The sequence below is a fragment of the Elaeis guineensis genome, chromosome 15, assembly GCF_000442705.2.
Source record: "Elaeis guineensis isolate ETL-2024a chromosome 15, EG11, whole genome shotgun sequence".
In the NCBI taxonomy this organism is placed as follows: Eukaryota; Viridiplantae; Streptophyta; class Magnoliopsida; order Arecales; family Arecaceae; genus Elaeis; species Elaeis guineensis.
The window spans coordinates 7944489-7966062 of NC_026007.2; the positions used below are offsets into that span (position 1 = coordinate 7944489).

General features: G+C 44.0%; 1 protein-coding gene across 1 annotated transcript; it reads left to right on the forward strand.

The window, feature by feature from the left end:
- The first annotated feature begins 2016 nt into the window (after positions 1-2016).
- LOC105035485 (dof zinc finger protein DOF5.7-like) lies at positions 2017-3640 on the forward strand. Its single transcript, XM_010911053.4, has one exon. The coding sequence runs from the start codon at positions 2301-2303 to the stop codon at positions 3330-3332; it is 1032 nt and encodes a 343-aa protein (XP_010909355.2). The 5' UTR covers positions 2017-2300; the 3' UTR covers positions 3333-3640.
- The last annotated feature ends 17934 nt before the right edge of the window (positions 3641-21574 follow it).

The window sequence follows — 21574 nt, forward strand, 5'->3', positions numbered from 1 at the left end:
CATATTTCTCTCTATATATATATATCATAAAATATAATTTAAAAAATTAAATTAATCAAATTTTTTGCTTCGACTCTAAACAGTTTATATAGATGATTTGTTCGGACTCGATTTTGATTTTAAAAAATTAATTTTAATCAATATGAATTTGAATTTAATTTTAAATTGATCTACACATAATTTTAAGTATTATGAAACATAATATTAGTATATATCTGCAGAACTGCACAAAAACTTTTCATGCCGCGTCAAATTAGTGGATTGGTGCAATCATATTTATTAATAAAATCCAAAGGAGATGATTGGACAAGAGCCGTCACAGCAGCGCCATGTGGTCCAAAAGAATATGTTTTACATGACTAACCAATGCCCCAAGGCACAACGTTTTTTTTTAATAGTAGAGGTGTGCCTACGGTGGCCACCGCTGGTAGACCACCCAAATAGGCCCTAAACCTGTAACGGACGCAGTTGCACAGTTACACATCCTGCGGCCCGGACTGTGGCTCGACTCTGGCGAGTTGGTGGCGGCGACTGCTGCTCGTTAGAAGCATTGCAGAGGTTAGTGGGACCAGGAGGGAAAAGCACGTGATAGGCAACGTTGGTGAGCTTGAAAGGGACCGAGATGAGTTGGGAGAGAAGAGCCTCGGTTCACGGCCTCACGGGAATCCATCCCTTCTCTCACGAGGCACCTTTTGTGCCCCGTAGCCACCCGCAAACGCCCACAACCCTCCGCTCACCTCCCATCCATCTGTCCCTCCGCTGTATTCCTCTCGACCTTTCCCGTTATTGTTTAAATTCATGCTCCAAAATTTACTCCCTCCATCGGTGGAAACTTTGGAGGGGAAGCTTCTCCCCACGATACCTACCACGGGCTTGTTTTGTCCTCATGGTTGATATGAGATGCTGGGAGTTCTGCAGGAACCCAGAGAGGTATACTGGCCATTCCCGAAAATAGACCCATGAACCCTGGCGAAGTGGTTGGTCATAGCCCGTTAGCTGATGGAAAGTTGCGTGGGTGTATGCTCATAAAGATCCTCAGAAATGCCCCTGTTCCCAAAATATCATGAGAATGACAAAAGGAAAAGGCCCTCCTCGGATTGTGGGGATTATGAATAAAGGAGGAGGGTTCTACCCATCCTTAGGCTGCCGCCCTATTCTGTCCGTACCTGTTGCTCTATATGCTTCTGCTTTCGTTCCAATCAGATGTCTTCTCTGTCCTCCATTACAAACAAAAGAATTTAATAATTTTTCCAAAAGGATAAGGTTTCAAATATTATGATGCGATAATGATCTAGTTTTATAGTTTTAGTGGGCTAGGATTGTGTGTGTGCGCGTATGGTGGGAGAACGGACAAAGGCTTCTGTTCTCTGGAGACAGGCGGCCTGCATCTACTGCTAAGGCTGGCTGACCAACCCTGTGCCAAACCATCTTTAATGAATTCTGACAACCACTCCATTTATTAGCATGCATGGGGTTGCTTTTGTTATTGGCTTATTCTACATCAATCTGCTCTGCAGCTCCTTTTTTTCCCTTCTCTCAGTTGGGGGGCTTGCATAGTTGCATGCATGGTTTGGAAACATGGAGCTTTATGGTTGGGTCAGGCTCGGACTGGGTGAAACTAAGGGTGAGGCCTGTCATTTTAGAAGGTGAACGTTGAGTCTACTATCACATGTGGTGGGTGAAAAGCTACAGTTTAGGGTGGGTTGAAAGTAATTTTAGTAGGTGTTGAATACTTTAGGATGTCCAGTGATTTTCCAAGCCATGACCCCACAACCATCACCACAAACAAATGCATCCATCGGAGCACCAGTAGGACCATCGCCATCACCCTTGTTTTATATTTTGTCAGATGGGTTCAGATGCTTCTGTTTTTTCTTGTCTCCGCTCTTTCTCTCCTTGTCCCTCTCTTCTACTCTCTCTACCTAGTATGTGCTTGCACCTTTTTTGTGCTAGAAGATCCCTTCTCTTCCGCTACTTCCATCCTCCCTCTCTCTCCGAGCTTTCAATTAAAGTCTTTATTTATTCCACCAAATCCAAGTCATCTGTAGTAGTATTTATTTCAAATCGCCTTCTCCTCCCACTTGATGGCAATCACAAGCATCAATCAAACGTCCCTTTACCTCTCAATCCCATGCATGAAAGCATTGAATAGGGCTCCCTCCTTGCCTCCGTCGCAGGAAAACTAAAGGAACCATCCAACACCCACTTCACCTCACTCCTACAAAATTACATCAACAGCATCTTCCCTTCTTCCCCTACTTCTTCTCCCATCACCAAGTACGAGTGAAATAGATAAGGAAATGATGGTGTCTCCAGCAGCCGATGATTCTCAGACCTCAGGAGGGCGCAAAACAGCCGCCGCCGCCACCACCACCACCACCAACCCGCTGCACCCGCCGGAGCAAGGCCTCAAGTGCCCGCGGTGCGACTCACCTAATACCAAATTTTGCTACTACAACAACTACAGCCTCACCCAACCAAGACACTTCTGCAAGACCTGCCGCCGGTACTGGACCAAAGGTGGCGCCCTCCGCAACGTGCCTGTCGGCGGTGGCTGCCGCAAGAACAAGAAATCCAAATCGTCTGCCTCAACCCGCCTCCCCCTCGATCCCGCCGATCCCATCGTAGGGATCCCGGAACATGGCAGCGCCTTAAAATTCCTCACTGGGCCTTCCCAGCCTGCAGTTGACTTCCAGCTAGGCGTACTCCCCTTCTCAAGGCTACAACTTCCCACCACTTCTGGGGTCTTCAGCAGCAGCAACAACCAATTCTTCTCCTTTGCGGACTTTCCCTCCGCCACCGCTATCTCATCTCCGGCCGTCACAACGGCTTCTTCCATGGTGGGATTCAGTTACCCAATTTCTTCCGTTGGGTTGTACGGCGAGATGGGCGGCGGCCTTTCCTCGATGGTGAGCAGCAATACCCACAGTAGCATTGCTTCTTCCATTGAATCCTTGAGCTCTATAAACCAAGACCTTCACTGGAAGCTTCAGCAGCAAAGGCTGGCTATGTTATTTGGAGTGGAGGCCCATAAGGAGAGCACTTTGTCTGCTCTCCCAACCCCTCTTCTGGAGAAGCAGCCAGAGCCCATCGCCTTTCAGCTGCCTGACTGCACCAGAGCTGAGGATTGTGGAGGCAGTGGGTCGAGAAGTGGCTGCGTCGGCACTACCGAAACTGCAGCATGGTTTCATGAGAGTTCTTACACGATGCCTGCCTCCGCCACCAACAATTCCCGTGACAACAACACTAGCAGCAGCGGCAACAACAACTCAAGCAATTGGAATGGAATCCCTGCTTGGAACGACATGCCGCAGTTTACGACTTTGCCTTAGGAAGGAAACGGTCGAACGGAAGCAAGTATGTTTCCAATGTACTCCTATTTTCTTGTTCTTTCTGGTTCTCGTTCACTTTAGTTTGCAGCTAAAGCATTCTAGGGAGCCGCGAATGATGGAATGTTTTCTTAAAGAGGGTGACTGATGTGTGTTCAATGTGTTCTGATGTTTCTCTCTTATTGTTCTTTTGATCCTTTTATTCTCTCTCTCACACACACATAAACACTCACTTTGTATGTCTTTTATTTCTTCTGATGTTTGTTTTGTTATCTTGTTATAAAGCTGCTGGACTATCTCATAGTAATAAAAGGCAGATAATAGTTGGAGACGATGTCGCTCTTCTATGTTCTAACAGCAACTATCGGTTTTTATATATGCTTGGTTGTATTCTCTTAGTTTGGATTTCTCTTTAACTTGTACTAAGTGGTGAGTCAGGAATGGAACTGAATTCACCTGAATTCATCACTTGCTTCTTCGTTTTTAGTTGTCCTGCCGTCCGTTTTCTTTTGTCATTTTTAGATGGATTTGAGGCAGTTATTAAATTTAATCTAATGCCATCTGTTTTGATTTATTATAGGTTCATTCTGACCTCAGAGTCTCTCACATCTATCAACAGAACTTTGATCACAAGTTCTGTAGAATAAAATAAATAAAACAGTAGCTCAACAGGAACCCATATATATACTCTTCCACTCTAACAGCTTTCCAGGGTAGGGCTTTCGATAATAATTAGCTGCAGCGTAGCATGATTTGGTGTTCCGGAAAGGACCTGAGTGGAGAGACAGAGCTTGGTGTGTGTGTGGATTGTGGGGGGGGGGGGGGGGGGGGTTTGGGGGGGTGGGCGGCGATGGGATGGTATGTGCCATCTTTGGCGATGGGATGGTGCATGCCATCTTTGGCTTTCTTTGTTTCGAGCGTTTCCTTTGTCTTTTGGTCTCGGTGCCGGAGCCGAGTCATGTGGCAGTGGACAGAAGATTGCTTTTCTCCTCTTGCTTTCCTTTCACTTCTAGAAATGACTCTCTCATTATCATCTTCCTTCAGGAAAAATAGTTCTCTTACTTTACTTTATTTCCCAGTTTGCAATATTTTTCCTCTGTACGATGAAGGCAACTTGTGGTGGTCTTCTGTAAAATTTTTTTGAAAAAATCTCTGTACATGCACCCATTCTTTGTTTCCGTATTTTTGGTATTTATCTACCTTAAAAACCTGAAGATTTTGGCTATACGGACAGCCTTATGATGACACCATGCCCATTGAAATTGTATCATGGTCATTTTTTTAAAAACTTGCTAACCAAAAAGAAATGTGGATCATATAATACTTCTTCTTCCTTTTTTTTTTTCTTTTTTTTTTTGTTACATGAGTGGGGCTCTGAAGGCCCCAAAATATAATACTTCTCCTTTTGATTGAGATAAAAGACGAGTTGAAACACATAGGTACTTGTTTGCTGACATATTTTCTCTCCACATGGATAGGCGTTGCACAATGCCGTTTTTTCTTTTTTTCTTTTTTTTTTTTTTTTTAGTTTTTGTTGCTGGTACCGGTAGCATAGGAGGATGGTACTTTGAGCTCAGAGAGCCCATATCCTCATCTTTTCCCTGCATCGCTGCATAGTGTGCACCACTGTTATGGAGTGCAACAACATCTCCCTCTCTCTCTCTCTCTGTCTTTCTCGTACGCCCTAAGGCTCTCTGTCCCAAGCAGAAATTCCATTTTAAAGAGACAAGCCGTAGTCACCAACCTAGGCTTCCTTTCCCTAACCTAGATTCATGAGTGGTAGGAAATATATAGGTGAATAAATTTCCACCAAGGCACGCAGAAACCACGAACACGGTCTTTGTATGGCATAAAATCGAGTTCAATTTTTCCAAGTTAATCCAAATTCATCTGCAGGCGCGAGAATTCAATATATATACTAGCCTTCCGACTTGCTATATGTTACTACTCGACGCCCCGGTACACCTGGCTTTTTTTTTTTTTTTTGACTGGTCACCTGATTAACATATCTGCGCGGGATATCCTATCATCTAAGTGCAACGTTGCCAAGCTGTCCTAGTTGGTTGAGCGGAAAACACACCAAAGCACGCCTCGTTGGGTACGATGAGCCACAGAACTAGCTTGCAGTCATATAATTCAGGGCGAGACATGTAATTTTTGTCTTTAAACTGCAGCTATATTATGGTGTAAGTGGCACTTCTTGACACACCTCAGATGCCATGTGCTTTGTATTTAGATGCTTTGTTTTTTTTTTTTTTGATGAAATGGGAGGCAGAACCATCCAGAGTTTCATTCAAACTTCATGAATATTTACAAGAGAAAGAAAAGGAAACGAATCGAGTAGAGGAAGCTCGACTTGAAGCTTGACAGTAGAAGTTTAAGGATCAGATTTATAGGCATTCAAAGTTCAGGTTTTCAGATTCTGAAGACTAAAATTACAAGAATGAGGTCTTCATAGTTATAGTTTTCAGGTCTGAAAGGTTTGTGCTACAGCTTCAGGTATGGATTTTTTTAGAGAGGATAGGCAGATGATGGGAAATTAATAGTAGGTCTTATCCCTGTCAACCAGGGATATATAATGGTGGGAGCAATGTCAGCAAACCTATCTTGATCCCCTATCTCCTGTGTCAATGGGGAACAATCCATCTGGAGTAGAATTGTATGCTGTCTTCCTTGTCTTGCTTGGTGTGGCGGTATTATCAGTTGAGCAGTCTCGCCGCTATGGTCGTCTGCCACACTCTGACTATAAACAACCCTAAATGGTAGTTGTTTGTCATCCTCACCTAGCTTCAGCAGCTCTACTCTGAACAGTTCTCAAAATTCCAACTCTAGCTTTGCGATGCTACCGAATGGTTCGATTAAAAGAGGGAGCGATATAATGCAGCGAAACTCATCCTTACGCTACCAATATCATCTACTGTCCATGCCTGAAAGTGATGAGTTATCATGCATAAAAGCGGTTTGGGAGTGAGAGTTTGAAACTCAAAGAGTTTTCAGTTTCTTTCACCCCATGACACCATAGCCCTATGGCCAGCAAGGCATCTATTTCTTCCTACAGTTCTAAGTTTTGAATTCTGCTTCTCTACTCATACCGAAGCATTTTGATGGAAGATGGCAGATCTGGAAGGTGAAAGTCTGCGAGTATCAGAAACCAGACCTGCCGAGAGAAGGACCACTCTAAAAAGAGGTGGTCGTTAGTCTCTATCTCGCCATCACAAAGAGTGCAATTGGTCGACCCTTTCCATCCCTTCCTAGCTAGCATGGACTTTGTTTGAATTTTACCGTGAAAACTTAACCATATAAATATCTGGATTTTTTCTGGAACCCTTATTTTCCAACGATAGTGCTTATGGTCGGTTTTATGCCCCCATTCAGCATGAATTGATAGCAGCTTTTTGCTGAAAGTTTGCTTGCTTTGAATCATTTTCATTTGATCCGATCTTTGCCATCTGTTAGATTGATCGAGTTGATTTGCCATTTGAGCTTCTCTATCTCCTCTTGCAGGTTATTAATAAGGGGAAGTCTGAAAAGCTTTCCACTGTCAAGGTTTTCTATCCCTCTTGATATCGAGCTTTGTGGCTTCAAGCTTAAGGCATATAATCGTAGGAAAAGACTGCGTCGTGAACGGTAATTCAGCCAGCAGTCTAACCAAAACTTGACACTTCATCCATTACCAACCTGAAACTTGGACGGTTGCTGAAAAAGCTGATATACTGCAAGTAGGCCTCGCCAAAATGGTGAAATTGCTTTGCTCGTTTGTTTGAGTTACAGGGAGGTTTGTGTTTTGAAATGGATTGTTCGTGCCAATTTGCACCGCGGCCTTTTTGATTTTGAGTAAATTTTCCACCACCATTTATAAAGTAGACTAGTGTTGAAGGTGCAAAGGTTGAGTACTCCCAAACCTCCAAATTTTCTCGATCTGCAAATACTTGACCACTTCATCTTACAGTGGGCAGAAACACATGTTTCTTCTCCTCTCCAAAGAAATAATCTCTAGATTTTATCTATTTCCCTAATAACAAATTGAGGTAGAAGGAATGTTTGCATCCAGTAAAGAGGTATTGCAATAAGCACTGAGTTCATAAAGACTAATTGTTAGATGTATGTCCTAGAAGCCAATACGGCTGATATATTGTAATAAATCTAAAGTATAATTTTATATTTAAAATATTGATTTGATCAATAAAAAGATAAATTTTATTTTTATTCAAGAGTGATGTATCTTTGAATCGTCCATGAAGTAATACATTGATATATATTCTTAAAAAGTTAAGAATTAGAGGTATGTATAAAATTTCTAAATACTCTCGGTTATAGTATCATTATGAGGACAGTGATCAATCCGAATAGACTGGTGCATAGATCACTTCTTTCGAGATAGATGAGTCTTTGATCTACAGTATAGAGATATTGAGCAATAAGTGCGGATGGTTGTTAGAGAACAACTTAAAAGAATAATGCCCTATAAGTTAATCACATATGGGATGCGATTGAGTATTTTCTGTAATTTATCTTTCAAACTCATGTAATTGATATTGTTATTTAATAAAGTATAAGCTTCTCGATTTATTATATGATGTATCCTATTATTGTTTTTAAGATTATAATGAACCTCATAAGTATGGACAATGGTTATAGGGCCGTGACCTAAATTTTTGATAGACATGACCTAAAATATTTTCAGTCATTAGTTTATTGAGTCGAAGATCAATGATACCGATAAGACTGGTATGTCCTATGTATGCTTAGTAATGAGGGTGGTTGATCTCACAACCACTTATGTGGTGACACTAATGTTGGATGTATGCTCTAAAAGTCAATCTTGACTGATGCATATCATATTTTTAAGATATATTTTTATATTTTATGGGTATTTATATTACCATTCATATTTTATGTGTCCATGAATCATCCAAGAGATTAATAAGATGATAACACATATTCTAAAAAAGTTGAGAATTTGAGACGTGTCATTAATGGTTAATTCCTAAATTGCTCTTGGTCATAGGATCATCATAGAGATGGTGATTAATCCAAATAGACCAGTGCATGGATCGCTTCTTTCGAGCAGATGAGTCTCAAGTCCGTGGTGTAGTAATACTGGAGCGAGAGTGCAGTGTTGTGATCCAGGTGGTGTGCTCAAGGCCCAGGGGATCAAGGCTAAGGCCAAGGTCCATCATTCATTAGGGCTTCATGGAGGTTCTAGGGCTAGTTGGGCCCTAGGTTGAAAGGCTGTGGGTCTTTCGGATTCTTGAGGTCTAGATTATGTGGGCCTCAAGGGATCAACTCTTTATAGACCAGGTCTGGGCCCAAGATAGGTGAGATTAGGTCGAGTCATGGGTGTATATGGGCTTGGGTTAACCTAATCTTCCATAGAGTTGGTCAAGAGAGTTTTGGGTTTGGGTCACTTGACCCTGTGTTTATATATATATATACTTGTATAGGTTTGATTAAGCCAAGGGAATACAAGACTCTTTCTTCCAAGTCTCTCTCTCTTCTCCCTCTCTCTCCAGCAATTCTCCATGCCTCAAGAGCAAGAAACCCTAAGATTTCTTGCCGCCAGTCCATAAAAGGAAAGAAAAGAAGGAGAGGCGCTAGCCCCCTTCCCCTTTGTGCCGCCAACCAGATTCCTCTCTCCCTCTCTTGCAGCCATCCAAGCATCAGATCCAGGACCTGAAATCTCTTGAGAAGAGGTTGATACAAGTCCCTCTCAGATCTAGAGTTGATCTGAGGTCGTTTGAGGTACGGGTGAGATCTCCATCAACAGATCTACAGGAAAGGCTGCAGCAAGATAGATCTGCGAGGTCTGTCTCCATCTACCTTCTTCCTTATCTAGAACATCCCGATTCGAGATCTACAAATTGAGAGACCTCGGTCCAGGCCTGATCTGGTTGGGTACCAGATCTTGAATTTTTTAGAGGTGATTTCAGAGGCATTCTTCATCTGGAACGAAAGGCTGACGAAGAAGACAGCAACCAGGCTATTTTCGTCAAGAGCCTTGGATCGTGTTCAGAAGTCTCAAGATCTGTTCGTTGCTGGTTCCGCTACACCCAAGATCCGTGGGAGGAGCCGGGATCATGCTACAATAGTTGGTATCAGAGCCACGGTAGTGAGGAAGCAGTTCTAAGCACGAAAAATTGAAGATCCCAAGTGCTGAAAATTTTCAGCAAGGTACCATCAAGGTATATTCTACACTTCTTGATTTTATATTACTTGTTTGGCTTGGATCCAGTCATGGGCAGCAATATGAAGGTCGAGTTTGAGAAGTTTGATGGCATGGAGAATTTTTTCATGTGAAAATTTGGGTGGAGGATCTTCTGGTGCAAGCAGATCTGGATCAGGCTTTGGATGAGAAGCCTGAGGGAATGACAAATAGACAGTGGACATCATTGGAGAAGAAAGCATGCTCGGTGATCAGAGGATGTTTGGCAGATGCGGCGTTGTATTCAGTGCTGGAAGAAAAGACCCCGAAGGGCCTTTGGTCGAAGTTGCACACCATGTATATGAGGAAGAATATGTGCAATAAGCTGATGCTGAAGAAGAAGTTGTACAATCTTCGGATGCAGGAGGAATCTGATGTGATTGGCCACATTCAGAGGTTCGACCAGTTGTGCACGGAGTTGATGAATATCGGGGTGAAGCTGGATGAGGAGGACAAGTCTCTATTGCTTTTGTGTTCACTATCAGGATCATATGACTCTTTGATGACTACACTGCTCTACGATAAGGAGACTCTGGAATATGAGGACATGATCTCGGTGCTGAGGTCTAATGAGCAGAGGAAAAAGTTGACCATAGATCGGGCTCCCCAGGAGGGTTTGGCAGTAGGGGAGAGGACAGGTAGAGGCAGAGGCAGAAGCAAGTGCAAGGGGCGGTCCAAGTCCAGAAAGGGAAAGAAAGAGGTGAAATGCTTCAAGTGCAACGAGTTCGGGCACTTCAAGCGAGAATGTCCACTATGGAAGAGCAAGAAGGGAGAAAGAAGTGGCTCAGAATCAGTGAGTGCAGTTGCTGGACAGCAGGTGGAGGATGATCTACTTGTGGTATCAGATGGTCACAGGCATTACACAGAGGAGTGGACACTAGACTCTGCATGCTCACATCACTACACACCACACAGGTCTTGGTTTGCGACATACACCAAGACAGATGAGGGATCAGTGACTCTAGACGACAATCATCCTTGCAAGATGGCTGGGATAGGGACAGTCAGGGTGAGGATATTTGATGGGATTGTGAGGATATTGACAAATGTAAAGCACATCCCGGAGCTGAAAAAGAATCTGGTGTCACTAGGCTACTTGGAGCGCAGTGGATACAGCTTCAACAGTAGGGCTAGAAGTGGAGTACTGAACATCTCCAATGGAGCTATGGTGGTGATGAGAGGCAGGAGGTTGGACAATAACCTCTATCGCATGGAGGGATCTGTGGTGACCGGAGAGTCTGATGCAGCAGCTGCAGCACAGGACCAGCAGGGGGCTTACAGGATGTGGCACTATCGCCTAGGCCACATGGGTGACAAGGGGCTGAGGGAGTTGAGCAGGAGGGGACTCATCTCTAATCTGGAGGATGGTGCTACAGGGGAGATTTGTGAGCCTTGCCAGATGGGAAAGCAGAGGAGAGTTCAGTTCAATATCAGTACAGCCCCTCTGGAGTTAGTACACACGGATGTGTGGGGACCAGCCCCAGTTTCAGCTAGGAATGGGGCCAGATACTTCATGACCCTGATTGATGATTTTTCAAAGAAACTCTGGATTTACTTCATGAGAGAGAAGTCAGAGGTCTTCACCAAGTTCAAGATCTGGAGAGCTGAGGTGGAGGAGCAGGGGAGGAGCGTGAAGTGTCTGAGGTCATACAATGGCGGAGAGTACACCAGCAAAAAATTCCAGGACTACTGTGAGGAGTGTGGGATCAGGAGACACTTCTTAGTTAAGGAGACTCCACAGCAGAATGGGGTGGCCGAGAGGATGAACAGAACACTTCTGAAAAAGGCACGATGCATGAGGCTGCAGGCAGAGCTTCCAAAGGCGTTCTGGGTTGACACAATTGACGCAGTGGATTACTTGATCAATCGGTCACCTCACACCAGGTTGGATAGCAGGCTTCTAGAGGAGGTGTGGTCTGGGAGGACAGTTGGGCTGGGCCATCTACGGGTATTTGGGTGCACGGCCTATGTGCACATTGGAGCTGGTGAGCGGAGCAAGCTAGATGCCAGATCACGCAAGATGGTGTTTCTAGGCTATCCACGAGGAGTCAAATGATACAGGCTGTGGGATCCCTTGAAAAAGAAGGTCATCATTAGTCGGGATGTGACTTTTGATGAGGAGTCAGTCCTTCGGAGGTGAGCAGGCATGGAGGAGCAGGAGGAGGTCCAGTAGGGCACTATTGGACAGCTTACCTCTTTTATTTTGCCTCTTGCAGGTACTACTGGAGGACACGACATTCAGATGGAGAACCTACCTAAGGTGTCTCCACAGGTGGAGAGGACTCGGACGGATGATCGAGGCGGAGAGGTCTAGTAGGAGCGAGCTGGATCGAGGACTGATATTGGTGTTGCCCTCACAAGCCCAAGAGGACCATCAGGCAACCGGACTGATATGGCTTCGAGGAGATGCTATCATATGCCCTGATGACAGTGAATGGAGACCCATACACTTATCAAGAGGCTATTGAGAGCCAGGACAGAGAGCGGTGGGTCCAGATGATGTCCGAGGAGATGCAGTCTCTCCACCAGAACCAGACGTGGCGATTGGTGTAGTTACCATAGGGGAAGAGGCCCATTGGCTGCAAATGGGTCTACAGTCGCAAGGAAGGGCCTTTAGAGCAGGGAGGTATCAGATTCAAGGCGAGGTTAGTGGCCAAGGGATACTCCCAGAAGGAAGGCATCCACTTCAGCGAGGTCTTCTCTCCCGTCGTCAGACATACTTCCATCAGAGTGTTGCTGAGCATTGTAGCAGATCAGGATTTAGAGCTGGAGCAGATGGATGTCAAGACGGCGTTCCTCCATGGGCATTTGGAGGAGAGGATTTATATGGAGCAGCTACCCGATTTCAGGGATCCAGGATCAGAGGGAAAGGTTTGTTTGTTGCAGAAGTCGCTGTACGGGCTGAAGCAATCGTCGAGGTAATGGTACAAGCGGTTCGACTCCTATGTGCACAGCATTGGACTTTTCAGGTGCGAGTTTGATCCCTGTGTTTATGTTCAGTCTCTTGAGGATGGTTCTAGGGTGTTCCTACTCTTGTATGTGGATGACATGCTTATAGCATGCAAGAGTAGGAAGGTTGTGCAGGATCTGAAGGCATCCTTATCTCGGGAGTTTGAGATGAAGGATTTGGGCCCTGCAAGGAAGATCCTAGGCATGGAGATTTTCAGAGATCGAGCCCGGAGGGTGCTGCATCTATCTCAGGGGGGCTACATACAGAAGGTCGTAGAGAGGTTCGGGATGAAGGGAGTAAAATCGACGGAGCTGCCACTTGCCGGTCACTTCAGACTCTCGAAGATCATGGCACCATAGACTGAGGTGGAGGCTCAGGAGATGGAGACGGTTCCTTATGCTTCAGGAGTTGGGAGCTTGATGTATGCGATGGTCTGTTGTAGGCTAGACATCGCTCATGCAGTGAGTCAGGTTAGCAGGTTCATGACGCAGCCTGACAGGGAGCACTGGAGAGCTCTGAAGTGGATATTCAAATACCTGACGGGTTCAGTTGGAGTTGGCATCTGCTACAGATAGCGAAGAGGTGCAGTGGGATACTCTGACATGTCTAGGGAGGCTCAGAGGCTGATTGGCGGTTATGTAGATGTAGACTTTGATGGAGATGTGGATACCCGGAGGTCTACGACAGGCTTCATCTTTAGCCTATATGGAGGTCTTATTTCTTGGAGATCGATTCTGCAGCCTATCACGGCCCTATCCACTATAAAGGTGGAGTACATCGGGCTGACAGAAGCAGCTAAGGAGGTAATTTGGCTGAAGGGTTTGTTGATGGAGATGGACCTTACTCAGGAGGCCATTAGAGTGTACTGTGATAGCCAGAGTGTACTTCTATTAGCACAGAACTTAGTCTATCATGCAAGGACAAAGCACATCGACATTCGGTATCATTGGATCAGGGAGATTATGGAGGATGGCGAGGTGGAGCTGGTAAAGGTACACACCAAGGAGAACCCAACTGATGCACTTACGAAGGTACTTCCACGGGATAGCTTTCAGAGATGTGTTGAGATGATACGGCTAATGGACAGAGTGGAGCTGGTTGAGGCCTTGGGACATCAAGGTGGAGATTGTTGTGATCCAGGTGGTGTGCCCAAGGCCCAGGAGACCAAGGCTAAGGCCAAGGTCCATCATTCATGAGGGCTTCATGGAGGTTCTAGGGCTAGTTGGGCCCTAGGTTGAAAGGCTGTGGGCCTTTCAGGTTCTTGAAGTCTAGGTTATGTGGGCCTCAAGGGACCAACTCTTTATGGGCCAGGTCTGGGCCCAGGATAGGTGAGATTAGATCGAGTCATGGGTGTATATGGGCTTGGGTTAACCTAATCTCCCATAGAGTTGGTCAAGAGAGTTTTGGGTTTGGGTCACTTGACCCTGTGTTTATATATACATGTACTTGTATAGGTTTGATTAAGTCAAGGAAATACAAGACTCTTTCTCCCAAGTCTCTCTCTGTCTTCTCCCTTTCTCTCCAGCAATTCTCCATGCCTCAGAAGCAAGAAACCCTAGGGTTTCTTGCCACTAGTCCATAAAAGGAAAGAAAAGAAGGGGAGGCGCTAGCCCCCTTCCCCTTTGTGCCGCCAACCAAATTCCTCTCTCCCTCTCTTGCAGCCACCCAAGCATCAGGTCCAGGACCTGGAATCTCTTGAGAAGAGGTTGATACAAGTCTCTGTCAGATCTGGAGTTGATCTGAGGTCGTTTGAGGTGCGGGTGAGATCTCCATCAATAGATCTACAGGAAAGGCTACAGCAGGACAGATCTATGAGGTCTGTCTCCATCTACCTTCTTTCCTATCTAGAATATCTTGATTTGAGATCTACAAATTGAAAGACCTCGGTCCAGGCCTGATCTGGTTGGGTACCAGATCTTAAATTTTTTAGAGGTGATTTCAGAGGCGTTCTTCATCTGGAATGAAAGGCTGACGAAGAAGACAGCAACCAGGCTATTTTCGTCAAGAGCCTTGGATCGTGTCCAGAAGTCTCCAGATCTGTTTATTGCTGGTTCTGCTACACCCAAGGTCCGTGGGAGGAGCCGGGATCATGCTCCAACATGCAGATGATTATTAGAGAATAACTAGCACTGAACATGACCAACACGAGAAGTCACATGGATATTTGTCCACTCATTAGTGATTTTCTCGATGCTACAGTTGTATGACTGATCTTTTGATCTACAGTACTATAGTTACTCGCAGTGAGACTGCTGAAGTTTGATTGATATATAAATATGAGTCTTAATGAGCCCTTGTAGTGGATGTTGGTGATAGTTGATCCACTATAGGAGTAGGTAGCACATCAAGATGGAATCTATCGATCCTAACAGAATGAAGTAGTCTCATGAGATTTAAGAAGCTGAGTCTTTAAGTCTATGGCCATAGCAGTGTGATTAATGAAAAAAAATTTTATGAGGATCATACATGAACTCGAGCTGATTAAATCTATCATATGATTGATGATGAGGTTTGACGATTTATCCATGATCTGTCATCTGATCGGGACTCACGATAAAGAGACTGTATCATATGTTAACTGCACCTAGAGGTTCATCACCTTTTATTCTACTGAATTGTTACTATATACTGCTAGATGTCACTAGTAGATTGTAAGATCCACGAGCATCATTTCGATGATCGATGATCCTTAATGGATAGAGTTGAAATAGTTCCAACCCATTGAAAAGAGTTTCAATGATATTATGATAGGGATTACAATATATCTCACTACTAGACAGAATAGAACCTATGGGGTCACACACAAAAAGACTTTTGACTGATCAGATGATTGAATTATGATTATGAATCATGATAGTATTTGATTATCAATTTGATTGATGATTAATCTAATGCAAAAGTTACAATTAAATAACTTGCTAAAGAGTTAGTGAGTTATAAGAGAATTAATTAGCAATTAGATTACTAATTGGCTCAATTTGATTGAGCTATGGGGCCTTGCATCAAGTTTAATTAAATTAGATTTAATTTGACTTGACATAGATTTGATTTGATCAAGCCTAGTTGGGTTATGAGATAATCAAATTATATGGAAGAATAATTTCTTACTGAATTAGGATTTGGATTTAACTTAATTCCTAATTAGACTAGGATCTAATCAAGAGTAAAGAGTTTCTATTTGGATAAAGAATTTCATAGGTGTACCAAATCTTAATTGAATTAGGATTAAATTGAGTTTGACTCAAGCACCAAAAGAGAGTCCAAAAAGACTAGGACTCCTTCTCTAATTAAGTGATATCTAATCTAAATAGTTTGGACTCATAATCAGATTTAGATTTTTATCTATTTGGATCTAATCAATTTTTAATATGATTAAAATTGGTTAAAGTTTAAATTGGTTTAAATTAGCCATCTAAAAAGGAGTCCTAAAATCTTAAAACTCCTCCTTTCATGTGCCAACCAAGTCCCACGCCAACTAGATTTTTAGATGCCTCATCCCACTACTTTTTGTATGAGTTTTTTAGCATATGAGAAGCCCTTTCAAACTCCTATTTTCGTGTGATATGGGGTGCACAAAAATAAGAAAGGGTGGGCAGCATATATGCTAGAGTCCTAAGAAGTTTGGACTCTTATCTCCTACTCAAAATCAAATTCCCTTCCTATTTAAACATGGGACCAAGAGAGGGGCGGCAACTAACCAGATATGGATCAGGTTTTGACACCAAAAGGGAGAGGTTTCGAGCATGAAAAAATCTCCAAGGCAGAGGTGCGACATGAAGGTCATGGGGCATGAGGTATGTGTCTTCACATGTCTTCTTTATTACCAACAACCTATTGGGCCTCATGTGGTGCTCCCAAGGCTTAGGGAATCAAGGCTAAGGCCAAGGTCCAAAGTCCATGAGGTGCTCATAGAGTTTCTAGAACTAGTTTGGGTCCTAAGATGAAAGGCTGTCAGCCTTTCGGATCTTGAGGTCTAGAAATTTTGGACCTTGAGGGGCTAATTTATTTTGGACTAGATTTGAGTTCTAAGTAGATGAGATTTATTCAAATCATGAGTTTATATAGGTTAGAATTAGCACAAATCTCATATCAAGTTAGCCAAGAGAGTTTTATGGTTGGATCACATTGACCTTGTATAAATACTTTTGTATTTAAGATTTGTATGAAAGGTTCAATCAATCAAATCATTTTCTCTCAGAATTCTCTTTCTCTTCCTTCCTTTCCCCCTATCTCTTTGATCTTCTCCATTCCTTAGAACCAAGAAACCTAGGGTTTCTTGGCCGCCAACCCGAAAAGGAAAGAAAAGAATCAGCACTGCCTTTTTTGCATGCCACTATTTTGAGTACCCCCTCTTGGCTGCCCAAGAGGAGTTTCAGGTCCTAATTTTTTTGATTTTAGAGGCTTCATCAAGTGTGCTTCCAGATTCCAAAAGGTGGATTTCAGATCTGATGGAGAAGGGGTTCAAATCGAAGAAAGAAATCCTACCGACAGGATTTACAAGACTGCTGCAACCAGAAAGGCTGTTCTTCTTTAACATGCTTCATCGCCTTCCAGAGAGTTTTCTTCATTGATCTCCTGGTGGGAGGTACTCCACACACCTGGAAACATGGCACAATAAGTGGTATCAGAGTCCGTATTATGTGGAGGGAGAACGAGATACCAGAAGGTGAAGATCTTCAAAGGCTGAAATTTCAGCAAGATCCCTGTCAAGGTATTTCTCAAATTTCTTGGAGTTTCTGTTGTGATTTGGTTTGGATCCAGCCATGGCAAGAAACATGAAGGTCAATTTTGAGAAGTTTGATGGAAAAAATTTTTTTTCAATGTGGAAAGTTAGGATTGAAGATCTCTTGGTTTAGGCAGATCTAGATCAGGCATTGGAGGAGAAGCCTGAAGGGATGTCAGATCGTTAATGGATGTCCCTAGAGAAAAAGGCTTGTTCGGTGATTAGAGGATGTTTGGCAGATGCAGCTCTTTATTTGGTGCTAAAGGAGAAGATCCCAAAAAATTTGTGGTCGAAGTTGCACATCATGTATATGAAAAAAAATATGTGCAACAAGCTAATATTGAAGAAGAGACTGTACAGCCTTCAGATGCAGGAAGGTGCAGATGTCTTGGGTCACATTCAGAGGTTCGACTAAATATGCAACGAGTTGCTGAATATCGGGGTGAAGTTGGAGGAGAAAGATAGATCTCTATTATTGCTATGCTCGCTGCCTCCTTCCTATGATCCATTGGTGACGACGCTGTTGTATGGCAAAGAGACTCTGGAGTATGAAGACATGATCTCGGTGCTGTGCTCCAATGAATAGCGAGAAAAGATGACCAAGGATGGAGCTCCCCAAGAGGGATTGATCGTGGGGGAGTGGTCAGGAAGAGAAAAAGAAAGGGGCAAGTCAAGGAGACCATCAAAGTCCCAGAAGCGTAGAAGCAAGAAAGAGGCTCGGTGCTATAAGTGCAATGAGATCGGGCACTTCAAGCGAGATTGCCTGCAGTGAAAGAGCAAGAAGGGAGACAGGGAGGATCTGATGCACTGAGTACAGTGGCTGATCAGAAGGTGGAGGATGACCTCTTGGTGTTCTGATGGTTACAGATGATACATAGATGTATGGACCCTAGATTCAGTCTGTTCGCATCACTACACCCCAAATCGATCTTGCTTCGTGACATACACCAAGATTGATGAGAGAACCGTGACACTCGGATATGATCACCCATACAAAGTTGCTGGTATAGGGAGCATTCGGGTGAGGATGTTTGATGGGATGGTGCAGACTCTCACAAATGTGAAGCACATCCTAGAATTGAAGAAGAATCTGGTATCACTGGGCTATTTGGAGTGGAGCGACTTCAGCTTCAGCAGTCGTGCCAGAAATGGAGTCTTGAACATCTCAAATGGAGCCATGATGGTGATGAGAGGTAAAAGGATAGAGAATAACCTCTACAGGTTAGAAGAATTTACGGTGACCAAAAAATCTAATATAGCAGCTACAGCGTAGGATCAGCAGGAGGCTCATCGGTTGTGGCACTACCACCTAGGCCACATAGATGATCATGGGATGAAGGAGCTCAATAAGCATGGTCTGATTTCAGATCTAGATGGAGGTATTTCAGAGGTATGTGAGTCATGCCAGATAGAAAAGAAGAGGAGAGTGCAGTTTGCCAGTAGTTCAGCCTGCAGTGCAGCCCCACTGGAACTAGTCCACACTGATGTGTGGGGATCGGCCTCGATTTTAGTTAGAAACGAGGTGAGATGTTTCTTGATCTTTATAGATGATTTCTTGAAGAAGGTATGGATCTACTTTATGAAGGAAAAATCAGAAGTTTTCATCAAATTCAAGGTGTAGAAAGCTGAGGTGGAGAAGGAGACAGGTCGGAGTTGGAAGTGTCTGCCGTCTGACAATGGCGGAGAGTACACCAATAGGGAGTTTCATATTTTTTGTGAGGAGTGCAGCAACAAAAGATACTTCTCAGTGAGAGAAACTTCTCAGCAAAATGGGGTGGCCGAGAAGATCAACAGAACCCTTTTAGAAAAGACACGGTGCATGAGGCTGCAAGCAGGGCTTCCTAAGATGTTTTGGATTAATACAATGGATGCAGCCTGCTATTTGGTGAATCGATCACCTCACATAAGATTAGATGGTGGTATTCCAGAGGAGAAATAGTCTGGAAAGAGGATTGGGCTAAGCCATCTAAGGGTGATTGGGTGCATGGCATATGTGCACATCGATGCTAGTGAGCGGACCAAATTGGATGTCAGGTCACAGAAGATGGTGTTCTTGAGATATACATGAGGAATTAAGGGATACTGACTATAAGATCCCTTGAAGAAGAAGGTCATCATCAGTAGGGATGTCACTTTCGATTAAAATTCAGTTCTCCAAAGATGAGATGGCATGGAGGAGCAGCAAGAGTAGCAGGAGGTCCAGCAGGGCAGCACTGGATAACTTACATCCTATTCTCTTTTGCCTCTTGCAGGTGCATCGGGAGGACTTGGTATTCAGATGGAGCACTCTTCAGATGTGTCTCCATAGGTGGAGAGAGAGCTCGGACAGGTGATAGAAGCCAAGAAGTCTAGCAGAAGCAAGCTGGACCTAGGATGGACATCGGGGTTGCACTGCACAAACCCAAAAGAAACGTCAGGAAATCAGAACGATACGGCTTCAAGGAGATGTTGTCATATGCCTTGGTGATAGTGAATAGGGACCCCTAAACCTATGAGAAGGCCATGGAGTGCCAGGACAGAGAGAGGTGGGTCCAAGCAATGTCCGAGAAGATGCAGTCTCTCCATAAGAAGGCGATTGGTGCAATTGCCACAAGGAAAGAAACCCATTGGTTGCAAATAGGTTTACCAACATAAGGAGGGGACTTCAAAGTAGGAAGGTATCAGGTACAAGACAAGGCTAGTGGCTAAAAAATACTCCCAGAAGGAAGGCATCGACTTCAGCAAGATTTTTTTTTCTGTCGTCAGACATACTTCTATCAGGATATTGCTGAGCATCATTGCAGCTCAGGACTTGGAGCTGGAGCAGATGGATGTCAAGATGACATTCCTCAATGGGCATCTAGAGGAGAGCATCTATATGGAGCAGCCACCGGGATTCCAAGAGTCAGGAGCAGAAGGGAAGGTCTGTTTGCTGCAAAAATCACTGTACGGACTGAAGCAGTCATCGAGGTAATGGTATAAGTGATTTGATTTCTATGTGAGGAGCATCAAGCTTTTTAGGTGCGAGTATGACTCTTGTATTTATGTTCGATCTTTGAAAGATGGGTCTAGAGTGTTTCTACTCTTGTATGTGGATGACATGCTTATAGCATACAAGAGCAGGAAGGTTGTGCAGGAATTGAAGGCAGCCTTATCTCGGAAGTTCGAGATAAAGGATTTGGAGCCTACGAAGAAGATCTTAGGCATAGAAATTTTTAGAGATCGAGCCAAGAAGGTGCTGCATTTATCTCAAGAAGGCTACATCAAGAAGGTCTTGGAGAGGTTCAGGATGAAGGAAGTAAAATCGATGGAGTTGCCACTTGCCAAGCACTTTAGACTCTCGAAGATGATGTCACCACAAACTGAGGTGGAGGCTCAAGAGATGGAGAGAGTGCTATATGCCTCTGGTGTGGGAAGCCTTATGTACGCCATGATGTGTTGTAGGCCAGATATCGCCCACGTAGTGAGTCAGGTCAGCAAGTTCATGGCACAGCCTGGTAGGGAGCACTGGCGAGCACTGAAGGAGATATTCAGATACTTGATGGATACTGTTGGAGTCGACATCTACTACAGATAGCGAGGAGGTGCTGAAGGACTCTCCAACACATCCAAAGAGGCTTAGGGGATGATAGGAGGGTTTGTAAATACTGATTTTAGTGGAGATGTGGACACTCAGCGACAGATTTTGTATTCAGCCTGTTTGAAAATTCAGTTTCATGGAGATCATGTTTGCAGCCCATCACGGCCTTATCGACCATTAAGGTAGAGTATATTAGCATTACGGAGGTAGCAAAGGAGGCCCTATGGCTGAAAAGTTTGGCATTGGAAATGGACCTTGCATAGGAGGCCGTCAGGGTACACTGTGACAGTCAGAGTGCACTGTTACTTGCATAGAACTCTGTCTACCATATGAGGATGAAGTACATTGACATAGATATCACTGGATTAGAGAGCTTGTGAAAGAAGATGAGGTGGAGCTGATGAAGATCCACACCAAGAAGAATCTAGTGGATGCACTGATGAAGGTTCTTCCACGGGACAGCTTTCGAAGATGTGTGACACTAATGTACTTGATGGACAGAACGGAGTTGGCTGAGGCCTTGGGGCATCAAGGTGGAGATTGTTGGGCCTTATATGGTGCTCCTAAGGCTAAGGCCAAGGTCCAAAGTCCATGAGATACTCATGGGGTTTGTAGGACTAGTTTGGGTCCTAGGACGAAAGGCTGTCAGCCTTTCAAATCTTGAGGTCCAAAAATTTTGAACCTTGAGGGGCTAACTTGTTTAGGGCTAGATTTGAGTCTTAGGTAGATAAGATTTGCTCAAATCATGGGTGTACATGAGTTTGGGTTAGCACAAATCTCATATCAAGTTAGCCAAGAGAGTTTTGTGGTT

What these genes read in the sequence shown, in the direction of transcription:
- LOC105035485 (XM_010911053.4), top strand. Translation starts at nt 2,301, where the DNA reads ATGATGGTGTCTCCAGCAGCCGATGATTCTCAGACCTCAGGAGGGCGC.